The following is a 26026-nucleotide window of genomic DNA, read 5'->3' on the forward strand; positions in this document are numbered from 1 at the left end:
AAGTCATTTACGGTAAAGTCATTTTCTGTATATGTCAACTCACGTTATCAACTTTTATTAGATCCAGTATAATCTACAACACCTTTAGTGCCTTTGACCCTTGACCTTTTACTCTCCCAGGTTGTCTGACCCCCGTTACTGGAGCGCTCATCTCGGCATGCTGACACAGGGCAGTGCCAAACACGTGGCTGATATCCAGCGGATTGTGGTGCACGAGTATTACAACATGCACACTTTTGACTATGACATTGCCCTGCTGCAGCTGAAGAGGCCCTGGCCTCCCTCCCTCAGCCCACTGATCCAGCCTGTGTGCCTGCCTCCCGCCTCCCACACCGTAACCGACAGCCACCGCTGCTGGGTCACCGGGTGGGGATACCGCTCAGAGGACGGTGAGGGTCACTTTTATACTTTGATATAACTATAATATCCTTGTGGGGGTTTTACTAACAGGGCATGCAGTGATCCAAAAACACAGTAGTAATACAGAAAGTAACAAAAAGTGAATGTTAAATACAGTGTTTAGGCAGGACAATGACTAAAGCCTAAAAACTATAGCCCCCAAAATGTGTAAATATCTATCAATTGTATGATTTACGTACACATCTTGCCCCATCTGCAGACAAAGTGCTGCCCTCAGTGCTGCAGAAAGCAGAGGTGTCCCTACTGAGCCAGACTGAGTGCAAGAAGAGCTATGGACCTGTCTCACCACGCATGCTGTGTGCCGGGGTCCCCTCAGGAGAGCGGGACGCCTGCAGGGTGAGCTCACATCTGACTGAATCACCCATAATCACCAGCATAAAAAAGTTGGTGTATTCTTTGTGAATCAACTGCACTCTTTGTGTGTCAGGGCGATTCAGGGGGTCCTCTGTCCTGTCAGGCACCAGGCGGGGGTCGCTGGTTCCTGATTGGCATCGTCAGCTGGGGGACGGGCTGTGGCAGACCAAACCTGCCTGGGGTCTACACCAGGGTCAACAAGTTCACCTCCTGGATCTACAGCCATATCAGCTGACATGATATCTATTCATTCACTGCCTGTCGCTTACACCAAATAATAAAAAAAAATCAATCAAATACAGTGTGCTGTGTATTTATAAGATCAGCCTTTTACTGATATTACAAGGTGTTATTAATGTGTGACTCAGACAGACACTCAACAAAGCAAAAAGTGAGACAAAGTGCCTTGAACATTTTTAATTTTCCTCAGATATCTATGCTGCATTCCTGCTTCCAGCTCTGAGACTGTGAGACCGTGTTACATCCTCACAATGGGCAAGTTTGGTGCCAGATGTGTAATTGCAGGTTCTCTCTTGCTCTGTGCCCCTGTGGAGCATCCAAGGACACAGCAGCCAAGCTCCAATTGTAATACCAAGCACACGTTTCCCTCAAGCACCCTTTTGTCCCTCTTTAGCTTTACTCCCATTGCATACACAGCGAGGAAGTTTGCCCACAATATCTGTCGCACGGATGGCTGTGCGGATTGTACCCGTTCATAGTGGTCTCATTGTCCCCGCACTGCATTCTGGGGCTCCGTGTGACACCTGCCGCCCAGTTCAGGTAAACGGGAGGCGGTGAATGCCCCGCCGCGTCCGAGCCGCTCAGGTCGGATTTCTGCGCTTTTTTCAAAGGAAGCAACAGCGGGGGTTTCCTCTCTCTCCATCGTTTCTATGCCTGAGGTATTGTTGCATATCGCCTCTCCGGAGCTGAACGGGACAGTGCCATGAGGACTCTCCCCGAAAGCAAAACTTGCGAAGTGTACTGCGTCTCCGGCCATGGACACAGCTCCGCTGCACAGGTAAGCCATCACCGTGCTCTTTTCATTGCGCGTAAAAGACGGTGCCAAGCGGGACTTTGCTTTCTGCAGGAGCTGTTTTCTCAATATATTCTATCTATATCACAAGAAAAAGTCAATTTGTTTAACTTCTGGAAACTTTTTTGCAATACCAGAGGGGATGCATAATAATCAAAACCTGTCAAGCCGACTCAGACATGGTTCTTCTTAATTGTAAAACCCGTCTCTAGGGGTAAGTGGGTCTCTTTCTCATGAATGTCCGTGTCGGCGTGAGCCACTTGATTGAGTGCTGACACCACAGAGCCCAGGCCGTGGGAAAGCAGACTCCTCCAGCCACGCTTTGTCTGCTCCCCCGGGGAATCCTGCCAACCCCTTAAATGTTTAAGGAGATCCTTTCAGCTCAAAGATGTTCACCGTTACTCTCAGTAAATCAGTGTCTGCTCAGCCATAAAAATCTCTGTCTCATTGATTTTGGCACATAGGCTGCTTTTTCTTTATTGCCCCTCTGCTGTGGTCACATAAAGATCAAATCCAGACAATTAGAAGCAACTTGAGCACAGACATAAAAAGCTAGTATGATATTTGAGTCATGTCCTTGTCTTTCTGGAAGGGAGAGGGGGAGTTGAAAGAGCCCACCCAGTGGCTGAGCCCCCCCACGAAGCCTGAGGACCAGGCAGAGCAGAAGGTGGAGGGGGGGCGAGCTCCTGCCTGTGGCTCCTGGAGGAGATGGTTGTTAGGTCTCCTGCCTTTCTTTCCCTTCACTGCCGCCATTGCACTGACTCTCCACTTCTTAACATGTGAGTACAAACCTGCTTTTGTGTTTTAGACTTTTCTTAGACATCTCCTGTCCTTTAAAATGTTTCTACTTTTTTATTTTCAAGTGTTTGTTTTGACTTGCACCCACAGTCGCACAGGTGCACCTGTCTCAAATCTCTACCTCCTCCTCCTCCTCCTCCTCTCCAGCTCCGCCCTCCTCAGTGTTCTTCCTCGGTGGCAGCGTGGAGTTCCCAAACCTGAGCTTCTCCTCAGAGCTGACTGACTCCACCTCCCCTCAGTTCCGCCTGCAGGCTCAGGCTTTGAACCATTATGTAAGTAGGACGGTGGACTGGTCCGTCACTGCCTCACCTCTGAATGACACTTTAGAGAGCTGCTCAACTTTCCCGCTCTGGGCTGAAGCTGATGTTGCTGCTCTGACTCTGACATTGTACGCTACAGCAGACTGCTAGTCTCTTTTAATGCTGCGCTTTCAAGACACTGCTGCCCTCTTTCTCCTCCCCATTCGCCTCTCTTGTTGTCTGTCTTTGCATTCTTATTAGTTTGCTTTTCTCTTTATCGGCTTTGTCCTCCTCTCTCTCTCTTTTTCTGTTTTTTTTTTCTGCACACCACTTTTCTCTCTTCTGTCCCTCTCTCTGTCTCTCTTTGGTGGTGTTAAATGTAAAGCTGAAACAGGAGCTGGGCACAGTGTGTGTGCGAGTTCCCGAGACCCCCTGGGACAGGGCCCTTTCAGGGCTGAGGACAAGCCCGGCATTTGTGAGCCCAGCTAGGCCGAGGCAGCAAGAGTGAGAGGAAGAGCAGGCCTTCAATAAAAACATTGTCTGTGTAGCTTTCACACAATCAGCCACTCTGTGCACCGTACACTACAGAGAGGAGGAGAACCTCGGTTTGACGCTGGGATTGAGAGGGAGAGATGGGGCAGTAGGGCATGCTGGGATGACAGAAGGATTAGGGATATGGGAGGGGGAGTTTGGGTTTTGGAGCAAAAGGTCAGATGCAAGGCTGCACATTGTCGCTGAGCAGTGGCGAAATGGCAAATTGATAGCTGTGAATCCACAAAAATCTGCAGCGACATAGTGTAATGTTCCTTTAATCAGCTGTGAGGGTGACTTTGCAGGCTTGTTAAGTGGTCATAGTATCTGTGCGGCCATCTATTCATTAAAGAACAGGTGAACTCAAGGCCAGAAGCCCATACCACCCAGGGCCCTACCGCTACACGCCTGGCAGGTAGAGACACTGGAGCTCTGTGGTGATGAAAGTCAACATACACACATGCAGAGTTTGATATACACACACGAACAATGCCACCCCTGGTCGAACATGCAGCCGAGTGAAAGGCTGCATGTTCGACCAGGGGTGTTCATGTGTTGCTTACACTTACAAAGTGACCTCACTTGCACCGCTGTGATGTCACACAGTACAGTATGTGATCAACCCTAATTTTTTTGTCTTTTAAAAACAGTTCTCAGAACTCTACGAGTCTTCGCCGTGGAGCTCTTACCACCTGCACTCAGGAATAACTGCCTTCAGGTATGCCGCAACAACAAAAAACCTACTGATGAAATAAAATCTGCAACAGTTCATACATAAAAAGAAAATGTATGCCAACAACACACACAGCTGTATGTCCCCGGCCAGAATAGCAACATTGTAAACTCTTTTGTGTGACAGTGAAGGAGCAGAAGGGCTCAACGTCTTCTACTGGAGTAAATTCTCGGCCCCGGACGACATTGCGATGGTGATCCGGAGGTCCAGCCCAGAGAGGCTGCAGCGCAGGCTTCCCGGCAGTAACAAGGTGCTGCGGGACAGCCGCAATGAGCAGCGCTATTACATGGAGCAAGATGACAACATGCTTCACCTGCTGGGTAGAGTCTCTCATTGTTGTCTGCATACATACAGTACATGCCCATTAACCACACGTATACTACATGTTCTGGCATCTGTAGTTTCAGCACTATACAATATACTATATTATAACAATTTAAAAACTGCTAATAAATAGGTTAAAAACTCTACAAATGTTTAACACGCCATTACATTTCAATTAGAAACACTTAAATTCACAGCTAACCCTTTGTAAATGCTTTATTTTACTCATGGTTGTATTTAATTGTATTATTAAGTATTAATAATGTGGTTTTATATACATGTATAGAGTATTTTGACATCTTCTGTGTGTGTATGAAGGTTTGGACCCTGACGACTTTGAATCAGATGAAAAATCAGACAAGAGTAAGAATCCAAACAGCATCCAGAGTGGGAAGTGGCAGCTTGGCTTCCAAGGTGACTTTATATTAAACACCTAAAGAGAAAAAGTGTCACTAAGGAAGACTGTCTGACTGGAACTGTCAGTGCTTTTTTTAACTGAGGCCCGTCAAAGGGTTTAGCGTAATCCGGCTGAATTTTGTATTTGTTATATTATTCATGACCAACATTAACATTATAACACTGAACAAATGTTTCAATCCTTTCCTCTGTCTAGCAATGTCATTTGACCTCTATGCCAAATATGGCAACAACCGCACCCTGAGCCTTGTGAGTCCCAAGAAGCCATATTACCAGTGGCGTCTTCGTGTGCCATCGGGCCATGTGGTTCGACTGGTCATCCTCACCCTGCACGGTGCCGCACCAGGAAGCTGCACCGCCCACAAGCTCTCAGCCTACGACTTCTTACTTCCATTACAGAACAAGATAATCGCCAGGTAAAGACGTTTTATAACCTGCACTGACCTCATCTCTGTAATATGTATCTCATTAATACGTATCCCGGATCCATTTGCCTTTCTCAGGTGGTGTGGGCTTCCTATTTCGGGTTCGTCCCCTGTCATGAAACTGACATCCTCTGGTAATGTGATGTTGGTCACCTTCTCCTTCAGCAGACAGAGGGATGGAGCAATCTTCAAAGCGTACTTCCAAGCCATCCCAAAAGCAGGTTTGACTGCAAAGACAAAAGCACACGCAGTACTATCTAAGGTCTACAAGTCTTGTTGATGTTCTTCCTGGAATGACTTATTTCCACTGATTAGCATATGTAGAGCAAAGCCAACTTTCTGTTATTGTGTATTCTGTGCACTTATTTGTGTTACCATCTCCCCCTGCAGGTTGTGGAGGGTCAATTTCCTCCTGGAACGGCTCTATTTCCTCACCCTACTACCCTTCCTATTACCCTCCTAATATAGACTGCACCTGGACACTACGGGTGAGTCACGTGACTGTATGTATACATGCTTGTGAGTGTTAGAAACAGTGGAATAAGAGAGAGAAAGTGTAAAATAAAAGAATGAACGAGTGAATCACCCCTTTGTTATTTAGCCTGTCCACATTCCAGCGTGTGAACTCTTTCTTTAGTCGTCTTTGGTTACTTTATCAGGCGCCGTTGCCAGGATACCTGATCTCCATGACGATCGTGACGATGGACATTCAGGATTCCCCGTCATCAGACGGCTGCGAGAAAGACTGGCTGGACATCGGTGGGGTCAAGTGAGTTGTGGAGCTGAACTGTGTTGCAACCAAGGTGGCCGTAAACGGGGGTTAGGGTTTGACCTTCCATGTTTTTTGTGGCTGCATTTGGGCGAGTTGAAAGTAAATATTCCTTACTTTACTTGTGCTCCTCTGCATCTAGATTGTGTAATCCAGTGTCAGACGGCAGCAAAAAACGAGTCTACTCCTCGCCTCTCTCCCTCCACTTCCATTCGGACGAATCTCTCACTCACAAGGGCTTCTACTTGCTCTACCGTGCCTTTTCTCCAGAGGGCAGTAAGTAAAATGTGATGCTTTTATTGTGAAGGTGGTGTAAGCTGTGAAGAAATAACTAGCCCTCTCACAATTTGGCCTCACAAAGAAGACTTTCTGTTAGGGCTTATATCAGGTCTACTTTTAATGCCAAAAAAGTACTGTACATGCAAGCCTCCTTCTTCTTCTATCTCCAGCCTGTCCCCGCCAGTTTCGCTGTGGAGATGGACGCTGCATCCCCCTGAGGAAGGTGTGTGATGGGGTGAGAGACTGCTCAGATGGACGGGACGAGGCTAGATGCTGTAAGTCTGTTGCCTGAAGACACGACTGTACCTACGTAGCTTTTAATTCTTAACATTTAACTTGAAAGACACTAATTTTTGCATGTGTTTCTGTGTATTCATGTAGCATCCTGCAGACCAGGTGAAGTGCTGTGTGCGAACGGTCAGTGTAGGCCTCAAAGCAGCCACTGTGTGAGCCAGAGCAGCTGTGCAGACAGCAGTGAGGAGGGCACCTGTGGTGAGTAGTCAACCTTTGTTAACACATGCTTGAGTGTATGTTGAAAATTAAAGCGTATGTGTTTGTTTTCAGGGGGTAAATGTTACCACGTGTGTCCCAACAAGGTCTGTTTGCCAAAGTCTTCAGTGTGTGATGGAATTATTGACTGCAAAGACCGCAGTGACGAAATCAACTGTACCAGAGCATGTGAGTGTTCATGACGTCAGACATCCCTGCATATGTTGTATTTGTGCGTGCTTCCTTTCTCTATTTCAGGTGCCCTTTGTTTCACTCTGCCTAATTATGCGTTCATTCTCTTTAGACCTTAAAGGCTGCTCCTCATCCTCATACAAATGTGCCAATGGAAAGTGCGTAAGTAAGGTTAACCCTGAGTGTGACGGAGTCAAGGACTGCTACGACGGCTCTGATGAACTGCGCTGTGGTAAGTTCTCAGTTCTTAGACTCCTTTAAATAAAAATTCTGATTTTGTCTCTTCCTCCGTCACCCTGTATGTCTCTCCAACCCAGGCTGTGGCACCAGGCCCAGGAAGCGTACTAAGATAGTAGGTGGCTCTGATGCAGGGGCAGGGTCATGGCCATGGCAGGTCAGCCTCCAGATGGATCGCTACGGCCACGTCTGTGGAGCCACGCTGGTCTCCAGCCGCTGGCTCATCTCCGCAGCTCACTGCTTCCAGGACTCAGATGCCATTAAGTAAGGAAGACGCCTGAAAGCCTCATAATGATCATAATTTATGTGTGTACTGTGTTCATGCATGTTGTGTCTGCAGATACTCTGATGCTCGTGCGTGGCGGGCCTACATGGGAATGCGTGTGATGACCACGGGGAACAATGGAGCGGTAACCAGACCAATCCGCCGGATCCTCCTCCACCCGCAGTACGACCAATTCACCTCTGACTACGACATCGCGCTCCTCGAGCTCAGTGCTCCTGTCTTCTTCAACGACTTGGTGCAGCCTGTGTGTGTCCCCGCGCCCACACACACCTTCACGACAGGGACCAGCTGCTACGTCACAGGCTGGGGGGTCCTCATGGAGGACGGTAAATCTGCTTAAAGAGTATCTGATTAAGCTGTTTTTAGATCTTGCTGTTGTTTTGAAACTTAGATCATAACCACAATGTTTTTTATTTAATTATAGGTGAGCTGGCCTCTCGCTTACAAGAGGCTTCAGTGAAGATCATCAACAGGAACACTTGCAACAAGCTGTATGACGAAGCTGTCACTCCCAGGATGCTGTGCGCTGGGAACCTGCAGGGAGGGGTGGATGCATGTCAGGTGAGTGGGTGTAAGAGTGGCATTTATGGGAAAATACTCATTCTAACAAGTTGTAGTGTGATGAAAAGCTGTGATTTACCTTTTAGTCATAACCACAAAATGCACAGTTGCGCTCATTGAATGCAATTTCAGTCATGTTTTTATCTAAACTACAACACAATGTGTGTGCAATAAGAAAAACTGAGAAACTCTTGGTCAACATGCTCTTTTTCTTCTGCCCTTTCTTCGGCTGCGTGAAGGTGCATTTTAGGACCAGACAACAAATTAATTGAGTTATAACAAATCAGCTAATATAATGGCTAGCTTGGTTATCAGTTAGCTAATTAACAGATCACAATCACAGCTATATTGAACAAGATACCTACAGATAATGCACCAAAAAGGGCGTTTGTGGAGTAAATAACGGATGTCTGTCAATATTTGTTTGGTCTGACAAAATGGTGGACGCAACGATGTCAGTTAAAATGGCAGTAGAAGTTGCCACTAGCAACAGAATGTTCAACTGAAGCTTACCGTTATCACTTCCTCTAAAGTTTTAAAGGTCCAGCCGGTAACATTTAGGAGGTATGTTTTCATCAGTGTATAATCACCTGAAAATAGGAATTGTTACGTTTTCATTACCTTAGAATGAGCAGATTTTATCTACAGACGCTGCAGGTCGCCGTGTTGAACCAATGTTTCTACAGTGGCCCAGAAGGGACAGACCAAAAACCGACTGTAGATAGTTTTGCGACCACTGTAGTTTCTCCTACAGACTTCACAGCCCATTCTGTAACTGAATCTGACATTTCACCACTAGATGCCACTAAATCTTACCCACTGCTCCTTTCCTCTAGAGCAGAAAAAAAAAAAATGTATTCGCATCTATTTTCGTGGTTTTTGTCTGAATGTGTATCACTGTGCATTGTCCGTGCCCTCAGGGAGACTCCGGAGGTCCTTTGGTGTGTCTGGAACGAGGCAGACGGTGGTTCCTGGCCGGGATTGTGAGCTGGGGTGAGGGCTGTGCGAGGCTGAACCGTCCCGGTGTCTACACACAGGTGGTCAAGTTCACTGACTGGATCCATCAGCAGACTAAAGGACAAGTGTGACTAAACACCAGACTGACGTGAACAAAATGACAGACTTACCACACAGGATGAAGGTCTCAGACCTGGAGTCTTCAGACTGTTGTCATGATTGCATGACAACACATTTTGGGTCAGTTTTTTTGGGAGTGTCTCCACGGCAACGGGCCAGCAGGGACAACATCTCTGCTTCAAACCAACCAGTTTTTTTTTTTTTACAAATCGCCAAACATCAACAGTGGCTATGTTGACATGCACAAAAAAAAGCACTTAAGCTAGTTATTAAATTAATTTGGTTTTGGTCGCCATACATGAATAATTTGGTTGGAATACAGATTACAAGATACTGAAACATGACAACACTGTCATTATTAACTGGTATCACCATGAAATATGTTGGTATGGGATACTTAAAAATATTGGGATCCAAATTTTTCCTCCTCACTCATTTTTTAAAGATATTTTTTATTTAAGAAAATGGAATTAGTCATAAAAACTTCTAGGCACGATGAAATCCTGTTAAGAGCTGCACTTGCCCCTGCAGACTGTAGAGTGGGGAACTCTGTCCTCTTAGGGGCAAAATAGTTTATATTAGTTGCGAAGGGACATAAAATCCAAATGAAAATTGGGTAAAATAAACAATTGCTCTGTCAACAACTATGTTTAAGTCTCCTCAATCAGATGGACAGGTCAGTACCAGCTGATATCAGGCTAATGACCACTAGCCAGGTTAACCTGTGCATGTAAATGTAGCCAATTACTTCCTGTTTTTAATGTCTCTACCCTCTTCTTCCTGTCACAGTTACATTGTTTACTGCAGAGATAGTGATGGTGGCAGGTGTTGCCAACAAAAAAATCACATCAGTCCTTTTATTGAATGTGGAAAGAGTTCTCTCCCCACCAAGTATGTAACCCGTCTGCATTCGTCCATGTACTGTATATGTGTGTTCATGACTCGCTGTATGTGTTTAAGAGTTGTTATTATACTCTATGTGTGTGTATGTGCATTTGTATATCATGAGTTTATCTGAGTCATAGCCTTATATATTCTGTAACTGTAGAGAAGTGAATAATCCCTCAGTAGGAGGTGATAATATATTTTGCATTTCAGTTTTACTATGATTTAATTTATCTTGTTTGGTGCCTCCTTTGTACTTCATGCTCCGTGAAAAACATGATGCAGTTGATGCTGGTGTAAGGAACAAATAAGATTATCAGGAGAGAAACCGTACTGATCTTTTCTGTGAAGACTCACTTGATGCATTTTCTCCAGATCTCCCCCTTCTCATTCAGATCACATCGCCTCCCAGTGGCCAGTCTGCATCATTGTCTAGAGGGAATGATGCACCTTACACCCAAAGGATTAAAAAAACAAAACACGCAGTTTGCATCATTTTTTTTAATGATATCAGATTATATGCCTTTATATTAAATACACAATTTCCAACACAGCAGGTCAGGCATGTGTTTCACAACAGCTTTGAGATGGCAAATCTCTACTTCTACAGGGGTCTCATACAGTAAAGTATGAGCCCCCTAGAGCAGTTTGACATCATCTTATGGTGTTAATATGTGGTGGCATAGTTTGAGCAAGAAGTCACCCATACACTGCGATGGCCTGTCTGTAAGTGGTATGATCATTATGTTTCTACTTGTGGAATGCGTGACATGCTCTTGCAAGAAGCAACCTTGTTTGTTTTGTTTTTCCTTTTTAAGAAAGATTGACAGTTTGAAATTTGAGAGATACGTCTGTGAAGTTGTTGATCAGGACACCACCCGGTGCCTACGTGCTGATCACCCCGTGTACCAATCCAGAGTAGGTTCAAGCGCAGAGCTGTCATGTGCGCATCCTCCTCGGTGTTCAGTGTGATTGTTAATTCTTGCCTTTTCTATAAATAATGTCGCAAATTGTTGGTTTGGAAAGACACATTTTATGCACGCATTTCAAGAAGAAAAGGGTATTTTGGACTCTATAGTATACTTTTATTAACACCTCACTGGTGGATTGCTTGACTACTGGGGAGGGCTAAAAGGGGACTGCTGTTACGCGCCTTGGGTGTGTCAATGGACGTCACGGAAGTCCGCCATCCGGTGGTTGCACTGTGGGAACTGTATAAATCCGCGCCACTATCCAAAACGATGGGAAAAAGTTGCACTGCAGTTCAAGCGCGGTGTCCTGTTGCGTGATCTCCCGCAGCTATCCTCAGGAAACCATCTCCATTCACTGACCACCAGCGCTGAGCGCCGCAGACAAGTGCGCTGCTCTGTGATAAGTCTGGAGGGGGAGAAACAACAAGAGCAGGAATAAAACTGGTTGCATGTTTTATATCTGAGACCCGCTTGTTGCATCGGAGTCACCGAAGATGATGAATTTTCTCCTCATCTGCCTGTTATGTGGATTGTACGGGGTTCTGGCCAAAGGTGAGTAACAGATTTACTTTTGTTAGCGCAGTACCACTGAAAGGTGCGCAGAGCACCTGCTGCTGGGGTTCACTTATTTAATAACCTTTATAGCTATTTGAAGTTCTCATTTATGACTCAGGGTGAAGTTAAGTTAATTTAGTGTAGTTTTAACGGTTGAGGCATGAAAATAGAAAAATGCATTTTACGCACGACTTTTCTTATGGATGTTAATTCCCATAAACTAGAGGTTCCTATAGGGTCATAAGGCGTCTTCATGCTCTTTCAATAAAAAAAAAAAGAGAAAGAAAGAAATTTCCATCTCCAAGGCAGAACGTTCAGTCTTTTCTTTGGAAGAAAACAAAAGATGCACAAACTCGCCTCTTCATTGTGGCGCACTGTGGAGCGGCTGCTCATTTATAGGCCAATTAAGCGGTGCGTTGTTGTGTTCTGATGGCTGTTCAACTTGTAAACCTCTATTAGCACCAAGTGCGGTGAGGGAGATAAGCGCTATCCTGCGGGACATTTGTTTGGATAATGCGGACCTCTGTGGCCCGGCTCCTTGTGCGCTTGGCCCCGGTTGAATGGACACACGCAGGGCGTTGTTTCCTGAGACTGATGAGTTTGCCAAATGAAAGTTCTGATATAAATGAACGAGGGGTCGTGACCCACGGAGGGAAAATATCCAGTGAGCTTATTGCTTCAGCAGTCGGCAAGTCGCTTTCATGCGCTCCACAGATCTCTCTGTGCGGTTTAGGTCGCTTAATAGTCAAAGAAAAGAACGTGATATTGTTTATTCCCTGGATTTAAAATAATATTAAGAACTGTATGGTCTAATATTTATAGTCTCTGTAAATATAGATGATTTTTGTCAGTTAAATCAGCCTATCACTTAATTGACTATTAATTAACTCTACGTTTTATATTTATGCACTATAGCCTACATTATACTTTTTTGAATGAAACTCCAATCTTTGTTTTTTTTCTTCATATCTTTTAAACAAACTAAATTAACAAAAATATGAATCAATTCATTTTAAACATATTCCAAAATAAGAATTTGAACAACAATAAATCAATAATACACAAATGCACACGCATCATACATTCATATATATTCAACATACTTATTCATACATTCATCTTAAAAACATCACAATGTCATTGTCATGTAAATACATAAATATTTTCATTTTAGTAACATTTATTTATTATTACACTATTCATTGATTAGTGATTACCCAATCACATCAAAAGCACTCCAGAACACTGGAGGATGTGTAGATGGATTTCCCAGAAATGATTTCCATCATCAGGATGTAGATATGGATTTCGCATTATAATATAATATTTCTTTTCCTTGAACACTGACACCTGAAATATTTCTTTACAATAACACGTTTTTCTTACTTACTTGGGTAAGGAAGCAGGACAACTGGGCAGAATTGTTTGAAAATGGTTCTTTTAGACACTTCACAGCTTGTTGAAATATCCCCAGAAGGCCTGGAGGAGATCGCAAACTTCCCGTCTGTCTTCCCTTACCCTACCACATGTGTGTGCTTTTCTTGCCCTCTCACACACTGTGAAATTCAAGGAAATAGTATAGGAAGTGTGAGTAATGCTAAATCTGCTCAATGGGGCATCCACTGGGAACAATGATGCTGACAATGAATGGTAATAATGGACTTTAGTGATAAACTCACTCGCTGTCCTACAAGTGATTTAACTACTTGCAGAGCAGTTTGACAGTGTTTTTGAGCTGTGTGTTGTGCACTCTGTAAGGAGCAGTCAGAGTGAAGGACGGACTTCCCTGAATGATGTTTCCGCTGTTGTTTGGAGGAAGGAAGGGCGGACAGACAGTCGTCTTTATCTCTCATTAATAAACCTCATAGATGGAGTGGAGAAATGCCTTTATTTGATAAACAAGAGGGACACTGCTTACGCATTTCCACAGAAGTTGTCAAGTGGCCTGAGCGAGTGATGTGAGGAGGGTCACAGATACTGTGGCCTGGACAGAGGACGTGCTGTGGAGCTGGGACTCACCATGCAATCTGCAATCAGAGAGTCAAGAGTTCGGTTTAGTTTGTAATGGACAGAGCTTACAGGAACTGTCCAAAATATTTATTCATTGTAAAGTGTTTTGTCTTTCAGGATTTCCTCTGAAAGTGGTCTCATGTAGATCTGCGTCCACACAAACGCATCTCCATTATGACTTCCATTTATAAGAATTAAATATAATAGCAAAGGTGCAGCCACCATTTTTCCATATTGGTTTATTAATAAATTAGAAATTCTCTTTCAATGGAGTCCCAGGACTCAACCCCCTATTTCAGAGAATAAACATCCTGCCCAGATGTCCCTAAAAGAAAGAATAATGTATACTGAAGTCTTACAAGCTGACCTTGACCCCTGAGTTCTCTGGAGAGTTCAATAAGCAAAGCCTTACCACCTTATGCTCGCTGTTAGACAACAATTTAATACACTTAATCGGTGATGGAGTTTTGGGATGTCTTCTGCACACTCATCCTCTCTCCTGCCTCTGCAGACAAAGATCAGAAGGGGAAGTACAGCGTCCCTATTCTGGATGTGAAAACCCGGCATCTGGTCCTGGACATCAACCAGACACTACTGCTTAACTGCAGGTAAGTTTCAGGTAGACAGAGAGAGGCAAGAAACCCCTACAGGGTTGGCCAACAGGGTTAGAACTAAGGGTGGGACAAGAAAGGGGCACCTTAATCGTGGTAATTACGTAAATCAATCGTAAATCAAAGCAAACGCACACTTAATATCTTAATATTAACATAAAAATCAACACCAAGACACTCATTCGAATGTAGTTAAATTATTTATTGAGACATCAAGTTGTTGTAGAGGCACTTGGCTGATTTATTTTCTACAAAGAGATTAGCTGTTTACCAGTTAACTAAATAAAAAAATTTTGGAGGCTGCTTGTAGTGGCTATGAGAAGGACCTCATCCCAAGGTACTTTAATATCAATCACTGTTTTTCTATTAGAAAGATTTCAGTATTCCAGTATTTTAACCACAAGTCTGTTGCTTCTGATGAAACTTTCTTCAGAAAAAGTCCAGGTTTCAACAAAACCAGACAAGCTAGGTTCTGTGCAGAATTTGCACGCAGTGTTTGTGTGTGTCCCCATTTTGGACACTCAACACAAAAAAACCATCACAAAATTAAAAGAAGAAACGCAAAAAGAGTGTCAAAAAAGCCTTTCATAGCATCTTCATTCGGGCACTTATTGAAACATAAACCTCTTTAACACTGAAGAGGCTTAATTCTTCCACCCTCCCAACTCAATATGGTAAAACAATCATTAGATAAAGAGATAGAGTTCCTGTGATGTAAGCTGAATGTACATACGAAGCCTGCCAAGTTTTTTTTTTTTCTGAGCAAACTTTCAACCCCTCTTTGACCAAGGGGTCGCTGGGAGCTGACATGGGCGTTCCCATCAGGTTTGGCCAGTGATCAGGTGCGAGTGGAGGAGTCCCGCTGCGGAAGGACAAGCCAGCAGTACTGCAGCTGCGTGACAGTCAGCCACATCCAGGCCCGGCACACCGGCCTGTTCCGCTGCAGATACCGGCACCGAACCCGAAAACAGACCTCCATCTACGTATATGTCACAGGTAAGACACTGCTGCCCGGTGTCCAAGAGTACAGCTCTCACTTCTTTTCTTTCAAGCTGCACTCTCTCTCGCACACTCCTTCACCCCCCATGCTTATTGTTTATATCCCCAGGTTAAACAGGATGTGGTGGGTGCTAAATACAGACCAATGCCAGAGAGCCAATTATATCTAAACACTGTTTGTCCCAACAACACATCCTTCTAGATGACTCTGGCACAGTTTCTCCGACCCCCCTCCTCCCCTGCCTCTCTTTTCTCAACCCGGGTCTACCTCCCTGTTGTCTATATATAAATCCTTTTTTACTTTCGTTTACGTGCTACCTCGAGACCAGGAATAGCCCAGCTGCTGAAAGGCTCAGGCCTGGGCAGAGTTTCCCAGGGCATCAGCCTTATCTGCTCTGCTCAGCCTTGCTTGAAGCATCCTGTGCTTGGGGGAGGAGGGGAAGGGCTTGAAGGGGGTGTGCTGGGAGGGGATGTCGCGCAGTCTCTACAAGGTGGTGGTGGGGAGGTGTGTGGAAGTGTGTGTGTGTGTGTGTGAGTGGAGCTGAGAAGGATAAGATGAAGGCCAGAGGCTCGGTAGTATCCAGGGGCAGAGGAGGCACGATGTCTGCCCAGCCGACTCCTCCTTGTCCTAGACGATGACGTTGTTCGGGCTGGGCTGCACCGGGCACGGAGCTGGGCTGGAGGCCAGGGTCACAGGGCACCGCTACTGTTTGGCCAACAGGACCCTTGGGGGCCATGAATCGCTCAGGTCACCATGTCCATTAAGCGTCAGACTTGGCCTGCGGCTCTGCTCAGACGTTGCCTCCCTCCCCGAGTCCTCTATTAGGAATCAAAGCAAGAGAAGGAAGCCCTCAGTCCGCTAGTCCTTGGGGTACTTTTGTTCGAATGTTCAGAGATTTGCTTTCCTTGAATAACACCCTACGGTAACAAACAATACAGTGAGCAACACCCACACTTTTTCAATGGCACAGGACTATTACAGTAGTCGAGCTGGGAGGAGAAAGCACAGAGAGGCCGTTTGATTACTTCTAAACAATCTGTGTGTTTATTGTTGACCATAGGCATAGTCATTTGCTGAATGGGTATTCATTGAATGGGTGTGGAGGGCAGTCTGTGTTTAGGAGTGTGTGTCTGTTTGTTTTTGTTTGTTGTTGAGATTGATACTTGGAAGTGTGTGTGTTTGTTTGTGTGTTTGTGCATAGAGGCAGGTGATTGTTTTCTTTCCTTTCTGTTTGTGCATGAAATTAAAGGGTCAGTTCACAGAAAACAATTAAAACAACATATTTTCTCACTCAGTCAAGGATAGTAGAAGTAATATCCACTGGGAATGGGAAGGACATATCCATCTCACTATTTTAAGATGTTATATTTGTTTCAGGTTGATTTATTTATTATTGTTCAGTCACCACAGTGCAGATAAGAAAAGATCTGAACTGATAAAAATATTGACACGCTCATCTGAGTCGCCTTAAGTTATTCTGTGTGCTCAGAGCAATAAACAGAGTCTTGGGTTTTGCCTTTCAGGCTACATACAGGATGCCCTATCTTATTGATGAACGTTATTGGGGCTTTCTTTCTTTAAGGCTGCAAATTGTATTCATGGCTTATAATAAAGGAACTGTAAACTTTATTCTTTGGGTTTAAAATGAAAAAGAAAAAAAACAGTCAAAGATAAGATAGTATTTTGTAGTAAAGATGCAAATTATTATAAAGTATTGATTGAAGTGCATCCTTGTGAAAGATTTCCATGGAACATCTGTGGCGTTAACATCTACACATTATTCAGAGTAAACAGGGCTCAGTTTCTGGAAAGAGATGTTCTTGCTGAATTAAAATTTTTCAGTGCTAAACATAAATTCATTCACCTCCTGGTATGGAGGCAGAAATACAAAAAAAGGAAACAATTAGTTTGTTAATTGATAATTACACACACAACTAGTGGTGAACTGACCCTTTAAACTGAAAGAGTCTTTATTTATGCATTTATTTCACATGCTTATCATCTGTACTATATGTGTCCCTGACCGCAGTGTTTTGGGTTTCAGACAGCCAGCAGCCATTTGTGGAACATCCGGGTACAAGCCCAGATGTGTTGTACATGAAGGAGAAGCAGCCGCTGGTCATCCCCTGCCGGGTCACCCACCCTAATGTCACCACCACATTAGTCAAGGTCAGTGCAGGAAATATAAATGAAGTGACAATTTGTAGGCTATTATTTTTTTTATTTCTGTGTAGAGATAGTAAGTGTGCCTACACACTCATGTCACCCTTTGTCCATCTCAGCCCAATCACACACTCACATTCTCTGCACATCATCACTTATCCCAGTTTTTTCCATCAGGGCTCACATATGCACACAATGCACCATCCCGTTGTTTCTCCCTCTCCAGATCATTCACCACATTGTTCTTATCTTGGCAGCCATTACACTGTGGCGTGTGTGTCCGTTTGTTTGTGTTCGTCTGCGGATATGTGTGAAAGTGTGTGCGGATATGTTTGTGAGTGTTGGTGCTTGAGTGCTGAGTGAGGGGGCGAGCAGACAATGTTACTAAGTGCAAAGAGGAGCATTTAGAGTGCCTGACGTCTGAATCTGTTTTTGTATGCGTGCATGCTGCTGCATGGATGTTATTTGCCTGTGAATAAAACAAGACCTCGTCACTCTGCTTAAATCTGCAAGAAAACCTTCCAGTCAAAGATGCCCCTTTCTTTACTGACCTTTTCCGATGGAGCGGCGCCCACAGCGTCTTGTTGGCACTGATTCAAACCTCTGGAGACAGGACATGGGGTCTGAAGTGCCACTTTGGCCCCCGACCAGCACAACTTCCCACATCTCACCCTCCACCTCTTGTAGTAGGAGTCCTGGCTGCCAGCTTCCCCCAACTGATGCTTTAAACAGCTGGTTTGCTTGGCAGAGGAAGCAGAGGTAGCTACTGTTGGCCCCAACAGATCAAAGGACAGTCTATTCTCTTTAATCACGAACTCTGATCATTAATATGACGACTTGTGCGTCACTGCAGGAAGCTCATTGTGGTATAAGTACAATAGAGGAGTTGTAAAACTTAAGGAAGGCTCTGGACTATTAAAGTGTATTAAAGGGACAATCCAACAATTTAGTATTGCACTTACATAAAGTTAGGGGACATGCAAGAGACTGAGAGAGAGAATGGTCACATATGGTTCAGCAGCAGCAGAGATACCCCCCAGTATGGGTCAAAGCTAAAAATCAAAAGTGTCTTTATTAGTTTTATTATTATTCTTTGTCTCCAAACCAATATCACTCAAGTAATGTCACTTAAAGCCAATCTTCTTGCTGATGGTCTTGTTTGTTTGTGTAGGTCATATAGAGACATCACTATTAATTTGAGACTGTTTCATAACCAGGTAAAAACTCATATAGTAGGTTTCTCCAGAGCCAAAAAAGACATTATACAACTTTTTTCAGAGGCTAAATAACCACTTGTTCCTACTCGTAAATTTACTTTGACATGTACCATGAACCATTACAGTTATAATTTTAAATTAATTGGTCTAAGAGTTTGGACTTACAGCATTACCAATATGTCGAGTGAAATGCTAACATCAGCATTCTAACATACGCATAATGCTATCATACTTATGTTTAGCAGATAAAATGTTTGCCATGTTCACCAGTTTAGTTTAATGTATTAGCATGCTCACATTTGCTAGCAGTAAACACAAAGTACAGCTGAGGAAAATATAATTAGTTTTGCTGGAATTTAATGATAAATCAAAGTGCAAATTAACTTTTTGACCATGGCGCTAAGTGAAAAGTCTGTGGACCACCAAAGTTATTACAAGTGATCCTGTTGGGAACATGAATGTCTGGACTAAAGTTCACATAAATCTATCAAATAGTTGTTAAAATATTTCAGTCTGGAACAATGTGGCGGATGGACTGACAAACTGACATTAACGTGGCCAAAAAACAAGAGGAAATGTCTCGGATTTGTGATCCAGGAAGTGCAAAAACATCGCCAGGACAACCCAGACCCTGCATGACACATCCTACTAGTTCTCCAAACTGTGAATCTGATCCTAAAACAGACATGATGTCAACACACACATGTGTTTTTCTCCTGCTTCCATCTCTGCACACTTGAAGGGACTAAGGTAATTATTCTAAAAATAGCTCTCCTCTTCCTCCATCTCCCACTCCCTCCTCTAACCCTGCGCTGGCCTGTTGAACCAGGAATCTCTCTCGCAGCCTCTGGAGTGTTTTTTTCCTGGAAGGATTTTGCACTTTGCTTGAATCTCTAATATGACCCTTGTCGCCGGGAACAATACCCAGGAGGCTCTGCTCTTTCGCTCTTGCTGTGAAAGTGACCAGGAGGTCCAGGATGACGGGGTCGACCTGGGGTTCCAGTCAAAATGTCTATATCCTGTAGTAACAGGATGAGAGGAGATGGACTGGAGTCACATTTCTCATATCCTGACTCCTCTGACTCCTTCGCTCCTCCCCGTTTCTCTACCATTGCCTCCACCTTCGCATACTTTCCATGCAGGTTTGACAGATGGTGGTAAGAGGGGCAGAAAGGGCACTAAGGGTGCTCGGACGGGGGGGCCTTGAGTTCAGGAGGAGGGAAGAGTGAGGAGCATCCACTTTACAGAGGAGGAGGAGGAAGAGGAGGAGGAGGAGGAACAGGAGGCGCTCTGTGGCGTCTGAGAGAGTCACTTCACTCTGGGAGGGGGGATATCAGCTAGTTCACATTGGGGGTGCAGGAGTGGGGGTGTGTGTGTGTGTGTCTGTGTGTGGTGGTGAGGGGGGTCCACCTGTTCCCTTGAGAGTGGGTGGGAGGCTTCCACTGTGTCACAGAAACTCTAGTAAACATTTCCTTGAGGCTGCCTCCAAGAAAACAACAAGGTTGCAGTTACACAAGTGTTCATGTCAAGGTAGCCAAGAATTATAAAACCAGCACTGTGAGAGTATACGCAGCATCCTCTGGGGTTTCTTTTCACACATTTAACACTATCATTTACATCTGCTAGTGGTTTTATTATGACCCAAAATTACATAGATTCCAAAGGCGACCTGCAACTATCTTACCCCAGTCTGAGATGGATCAGTCCATTAAAGACCAAAACTGGAGCCAAGAAGAGCTGGAAGTTGGAAATAAAACCCAATTCTAGGAGATTTTTTAATTAAATGAACCCAATTTTGTTAATGTAAAAAAGGCATATAATTAATTAATTAATTCCATTCAGCTGCTTCAGGCTCAGCGTCCTGGTATTGTGCATGCTGTGTCACTGTACGACAATGTCGTGACTAACTGGGACAGCTGATCAGTAACTCCTGTGCTTTTCCTACTATGAGCAGTTAAAATGTCTACTACAGGTGAAGGGAAACTTGCAGATTCAATCAGAGCTGCTGATGTGTGCCAGACTTACAAAAGTCCCAATAATAGAGTTTTGAGACTTGACTTGAGATTTAAAATCAAATCTCAAGTTTTGATTTTGAATAAATTGATAAATGACTTGAGATGTGTCTTAAACTTTCCCTAACTCACACAGGATGTCACATGTGACCATGTTCCTTCCGTATTTGCAAATTTAGTATCAAATATGGGAAATAGTTCTCTGTAAGTGTGACTCCGCCAAATTCTCTGCTGTACGTGACATTTCAGTTGTACTCAGTGCTTTGAAAGTGTGTCATTGCAGCTGTTCTTGTGGTTTTGGTACAGTAAAACATTTGATGGGTGTTGTCTTCTCCCACCTCCCACAGTTTCCCAACCACAGCCTGAGTCCAGACCAGAGGAACATAATTTGGAACAGCAAGCAGGGCTTCACCATCCGAACCCCTACCTTCTATTACATTGGCCTCTTCTACTGCCAGACGATCACTGACAGCATCACACACAAGTCACGTATATACTTTGTACACCGACCAGGTCAGCAGTAGATACAGTCCTTTTAGATACACACTATCTAAAACCATCTATGCAAAACTCCCAGTCCACTCTGACTCCTTAATACATTTCTATATTTTTTCTTGTCACAGTGAGTAACATCATGGATGTGTATCTGAACAGCAGTGGACCTGTGCAGGCTCTGAAGGGAGAAAGACTGGTCTTGAACTGCACTGCCACCGGGGAGTTGAACACCAGAGTCAACATCACCTGGGACTACCCCGGAAAGGTCAGACCTACATTAAAGTCTGTGGAGACTTTTTATGAAGCAGAGAAGCACAGGTTTAGATAACAAATGACCTTTGACAGAGACTGAGTAGCAGTGTATAATTCTGTTAGCCTCAGAGAACAATATCTCTTCAGTCAGTGCGATCTGAAAGGTGATGTTGAGCTGGCAGACTAGTGAAGGTCCTTGTTGTTTTATTGATATTTTAAAGTAGATATAAAGGTTCTTCTTTAAAAGTTTATTGGACCAAAAGTGAGAGTGAAAACTACTGCAAGACTTCACTCAATATCGACCCTTTCACTTAAATCTTTCAATTCTTTGCCAACAATATTGTTATGTTGCAATGGATGCAATCTCAGCTCCTTTTTATGGGTTATTATTTGTGAGTGTGGCTTTATAATTATAATTTATTAAAGGAATATAGATTAATGAGAAACACAACTCCTTGGTTTTCAGGTAGGAACAAATCTTTGCAGCATAAACTTGCTAGACTGGAGGACTGATCACAATTTGACTACTTGCAGCATCTTGTCCATTATGAAATATTTAACATTTACAACTCTTGATAGATCATTGTGATGAAAGAACCCTTTATTGAAGTTTTACCCACTCTCTAACAGACCGTCAAGGTCCAGCCAAAAACTGGTCTAAAGGTGGAATCAAACCATAAATGTTGTGATTACACAGTGTGACCACTTGGTCATTGGGAATCCTGGATTTAAAGCCTTAATAAGGGTGAATGAGGATATACATTAGACAACAAAAATCATTGATGCCATTTTACTGATCTATGAAGAATTTATATCACTTATCAACCATTAATAAAGAATAACATATTTATTTATTATAAATTAAACAACTTTTAAACCATTTACAAAGTATACCTTATTAAAAAATGATTCCTGCATTTCTTAAGTTATAAAAATGAGCAATTTTGTAAAAAAGTTATGTAATTATATGCAATAAATTATATTCTCCCAGATACTGATATATAAACATACCCCATAGCCTTAAAAGAGGGCAAAACCTTGCTCCAGGTATTTTAACTTAAATGCCAGAAATTCTGTTGAGAGATTCTTTGCTGCAGTGTGGGTTAAAGAAAGTACCAGCTCTCAGGTTCACAGCTTTTTCAAAATAAATGTTAAGGACACACAGGTGAGCCGTCAGCATTAATTCTGTGGCTCCTCTTCCCTCTCTACCTTCAGAGTAACAACACCGGCTCCATGTCCAAGAGGCTCGTGAAACACAGAACGCACATGTTGTTCTACAATATTCTGACCATCCCGAAGCTCCAGCGCTCAGACCGAGGCCTCTACACATGCCGCGTTACCAGCGGGGAAAATACCAAACAACAGAAAGTCACTGTTACTGTGTATGGTGAGTGTATTCCTCTGAAACCAGTCACATGGATATGGAAAGATTACTCAAATTCACATTAAATCACTGTCGAGTGTGGTGGAAAATGTCACAATGATGATGAAATGTCTTTCCATTAATCTTACTCACACATTTGCATGTGCTTCCTTAATGTCAGACCATCCATTTATTCGCCTGAAGCCCAGGCATGCATCTGTGATGGAGGTTCAGGCAGGACAGAAATCTTACCGGATCACTCCCAAACTACGAGCGTTCCCTGCCCCTGAAGTCATCTGGTAAGAGATCATCTTGATCCTTGAAATCACTTCAACAGCACTGTTTAAATCCCTCTGGAGTAGTGTCTTTAGTTGTTCACTCCCATTAGTTGTAAAGGAAGAAAGTAAAACATTTTTTAATTTAAGTAACTACACATTGTGTATCCTATTTAGTCATCAAAATGAATTAAGTGATTAAGCCATTCAAGTTTAAGGAGGAAAAGTTTCGGGAATTGAACCTTACCAAATGAAACTTTGCTCAGAAGTCTTTTTGTTTCCTGACAGGTTGAAAGATGGCATGGTGGCAGCAGAGCAGTGCTCCAGATACCACATGGATGGAAATTCCCTGGTGATCCGGGATGTAGCAGAGGAGGATGCTGGGAAGTACACTGTCCTGGTACGAATCCAGGAACATGGACTCTACCAGAATCTGACGCTCATACTTGAGGTCAATGGTGAGAAACCCTGGTTAAATCCTCCACCCACCAACCACCATTAACTTTGTCTTTGAGTCCCGTCAGTGATCAAACGTCTATGTGTGTTTGTCTCACAGTGAGTCCTCAGATAGGAGAGAAAGCGGTGTCGTTGCAGGACCCAGGCTCAGTCCCAAGGGGGAGCAGACAAGCGCTTCACTGCACATCCCACGGGGTCCCTCCTCCACATATCCAGTGGCTCTGGCACCCCTGCCCGTCCAAAGGCCTGTAAGTAGCCCAGAAGACTAGATGTAGTGCAGTGTGCAAATACAAACCATTTGAAATTGCCTTGCAGGAGAAACTCAAACCAGGCAAAATACAGATAATATAAACACGAGCATGCAGTAATACTTATATATATATATTATTGATTTGACCAAAAGTTTTAATCAACTCAGTATATTTGAATAAACTGCATACGTAAAACCAGCCAAAAAATATATGCTTTGAGGTTATAAGTTGACATTAATTTAAACTTTGTACAAAACTTGGCTGCAGAGGCAAGAATAATATTAATGTTATCATGTTGCAAACACATACAGTACAAAAACAAATGTCATGTTTGTTTTATGTTATTTGGTGGTGGTGTGTGTGAGTGTGTGTGTGTGTATGATTTTTGAAAAACGAGACATGTTTTGTCTATTTCAGCGTGTGTTCAGACAGCGTTTCCTTCTTGTAACCAGAACAGATGCCTTTGGGGGCCTTTCATGTGCGGGAATGTGTGAAAATGTTTGTGTGTTTATTTGTGTGTGTGTGTGTGTAAGCACAAACCTACATATGTGTGTGTTTCATTATGTCTGTGTTTATATGTTTGTTTGCTTGTGCGACTCTTTCCCCATATGTTTGTTCTCTCACTGTCCATGCGTCTTTTTCCATGTGTTTGTTTAAGTGTATAAAACGTATAGCCTGTGTGTGTGTGAGTCAGAGTGTGTGTGTGTGTGTGTGCCTGGTACATTCACAGACACAGTACACAGTGTATTTCGGACTTGAAAGGACAGAGAAAAAAAACACACTTCAATAGAAGCCAGTTCCGTGCTCTCAGTCACGATTTGTTGGTTTCCAAATCAAACGCTATGATTTAATGAATTTCCTGTCCAGGACGCAGGGTGAGAGGCCTGTTTATTATTGTGATTGCACACTGCATCCTGTGATGCTTTTTCTTATATCTGACACACACACTATATATAAAGTTCTCATGAGAAATGGCCCAACCCAGCGATGCAGAGGGACAGTCATTTAGTCAACTCGCACACATACGAACACACACACACATCATCACGAGTGTTCAAGCAGGCACTTGGCAGAAACATTGATTGAGTTGTTCTTGGAGGTCACACACTTATTGTGTTGCTTATGACCAAGTCAGAAAGGTTAAGTATTACCTGAGAGCACCACAGCAGCCGCCCATACTCTATTCCCCCTCTGAGACACACTGACATCATCAGCGTACTTGGCCCTTAACCCTGGCACTCTCACATGGCGCCATGCCGAGGTGCCTCCAGTGTGGTTCATCCGTCTGTCTCTGCCAAATGTAATCGACATAATGTACATGAACGTGTTTTTAGATCAGCTAGTGATGCTAAAGCATTGGATATTCATGGTTAGACTGAATGTAGGTAGAGTGATGAATTAAAGTCTTTATCCTGCAGAGATGCAGGTAAAAGATTGACATTTTGCCTCTGATGTACCTCATTGTATTACAGTGCAGATGTACGTGTGTATGATTTTGTCTTGTTTCGTCATGATAAGAGTCACATGCAATCTGCACATGGAAGAAAATTTGCAAAAATCCATTTGGTGAATCAGCGCTTGATAATTGGATTTAAATTTATTCTGAGTGTAAGAAAAATTTCAAATTTAAGTCAATTTGATTTTCAAATTCATGTCAGTCTGTAAGTAATTACACCAGTTTGGCATAAAAGAAAACAAACTTGCAACAAAAAAGGCAGTTAGTCACAACAAGACAGTTCAATAGGAAATAACACAGCATAAAGATTTCTGCAGCCTGAAAAGGTCTTACACTGAAGCTGCAGCTCATAAAGGAATTAAAGTATAGTTGCACAATGATGTTTCAGCAGATTACATTTGGCATCTTCACTGACAGACTTATGGTCCTTTGTAAAGCTCTGTTCTGGTTCTGGTTCTGCTTTAGTATCTATATTGAGTGTGTTTCTTTAGACCAGTTTTTGGCTGGATCCTCACTAGGCCCTTGTTCTTTGCAGCCCGGCTGCACCACGAGCCTGACGCCGCGCTGGAGGAGGCCCAGGGACAGTGGACCAGGCTGGGCCAGGCTGATGGGGGGCCTCGCGCCTGGGTCCTGGGCCCACTCCTGGGTCTGGCCCTGGGAACCGCAGTGCTCTTATCTGGCCCGGGCAGGAGGCGCACTGGGCTTCCTGTGCGAAAATCAGAGCGCTTTTCCTCTCGTTGTTTGGCTTCCTCTCCGACGCGAGACGCTTCCCAGCAGCATGATTGTCCCTTCGTCTTCAAACGTGGCACAGTCCGCTTCCTCAAGAGCTTGATCTATTCTTGAGAGCCCCCCCTCCACACCCCTTCCCCCAACTCTGCTGCCCCCCACAC

General features: G+C 43.7%; 3 protein-coding genes across 4 annotated transcripts in view; all 3 read left to right on the forward strand.

Moving 5' to 3' along the window:
- The window catches only part of tmprss7 (transmembrane serine protease 7), a 7876-nt gene extending 6847 nt beyond the window's left edge, over positions 1-1029 (forward strand). Inside the window, exons 16-18 of the mRNA XM_035652879.1 lie at positions 121-389; positions 620-756; positions 848-1029. Coding sequence (XP_035508772.1) covers positions 121-389; positions 620-756; positions 848-1009 — 568 coding nt within the window. The 3' untranslated portion in view covers positions 1010-1029. The remainder of the gene's footprint in view (positions 1-120; positions 390-619; positions 757-847) is intronic.
- Positions 1030-1678: 649 nt separating this feature from the next.
- On the forward strand, positions 1679-9342 carry LOC118321530 (suppressor of tumorigenicity 14 protein homolog). The gene is made up of 19 exons (XM_035652889.1): positions 1679-1792; positions 2400-2586; positions 2753-2877; positions 4026-4093; positions 4235-4428; positions 4751-4846; positions 5046-5265; positions 5353-5495; positions 5665-5762; positions 5934-6043; positions 6186-6319; positions 6493-6597; positions 6704-6814; positions 6887-7000; positions 7116-7235; positions 7321-7504; positions 7581-7852; positions 7951-8087; positions 9008-9342. The coding sequence occupies exons 1-19, from the start codon at positions 1718-1720 to the stop codon at positions 9173-9175; spliced, it is 2661 nt and encodes an 886-aa protein (XP_035508782.1). The 5' UTR covers positions 1679-1717; the 3' UTR covers positions 9176-9342.
- A 1915-nt stretch (positions 9343-11257) lies between these two features.
- The window catches only part of flt1 (fms related receptor tyrosine kinase 1), a 32853-nt gene continuing 18084 nt past the window's right edge, over positions 11258-26026 (forward strand). The window contains exons 1-11 of one of the 2 annotated variants that reach the window (XM_035654924.1): positions 11274-11572; positions 14097-14193; positions 14987-15192; positions 17241-17365; positions 20936-21101; positions 21212-21348; positions 22551-22722; positions 22880-22997; positions 23262-23431; positions 23530-23677; positions 25672-26020. In XM_035654924.1, the coding sequence (XP_035510817.1) occupies positions 11515-11572; positions 14097-14193; positions 14987-15192; positions 17241-17365; positions 20936-21101; positions 21212-21348; positions 22551-22722; positions 22880-22997; positions 23262-23431; positions 23530-23677; positions 25672-25693 (1419 nt within the window). In that variant the 5' untranslated portion in view covers positions 11274-11514 and the 3' untranslated portion in view covers positions 25694-26020. Of the gene's footprint in view, positions 11573-14096; positions 14194-14986; positions 15193-17240; positions 17366-20935; positions 21102-21211; positions 21349-22550; positions 22723-22879; positions 22998-23261; positions 23432-23529; positions 23678-25671; positions 26021-26026 lie in introns of those variants that run through there. The other variant, XM_035654841.1, reaches the window with a different exon arrangement.

The sequence above is a fragment of the Morone saxatilis genome, unplaced genomic scaffold (assembly GCF_004916995.1).
Source record: "Morone saxatilis isolate NCDOM2014 unplaced genomic scaffold, NCSU_SB_2.0 Contig0, whole genome shotgun sequence".
Taxonomy (NCBI): Eukaryota; Metazoa; Chordata; class Actinopteri; family Moronidae; genus Morone; species Morone saxatilis.

Bases quoted from the DNA above. Each gene is read 5' to 3' on its own strand.
- LOC118321530 (XM_035652889.1), top strand. From the start codon at position 1,718: ATGAGGACTCTCCCCGAAAGCAAAACTTGCGAAGTGTACTGCGTCTCC. The intron at 5,266-5,352 runs GTAAAGACGTTT...TGCCTTTCTCAG, and splicing joins CAGAACAAGATAATCGCCAG to GTGGTGTGGGCTTCCTATTT. The intron at 6,320-6,492 runs GTAAGTAAAATG...TTCTATCTCCAG, and splicing joins TGCCTTTTCTCCAGAGGGCA to CCTGTCCCCGCCAGTTTCGC.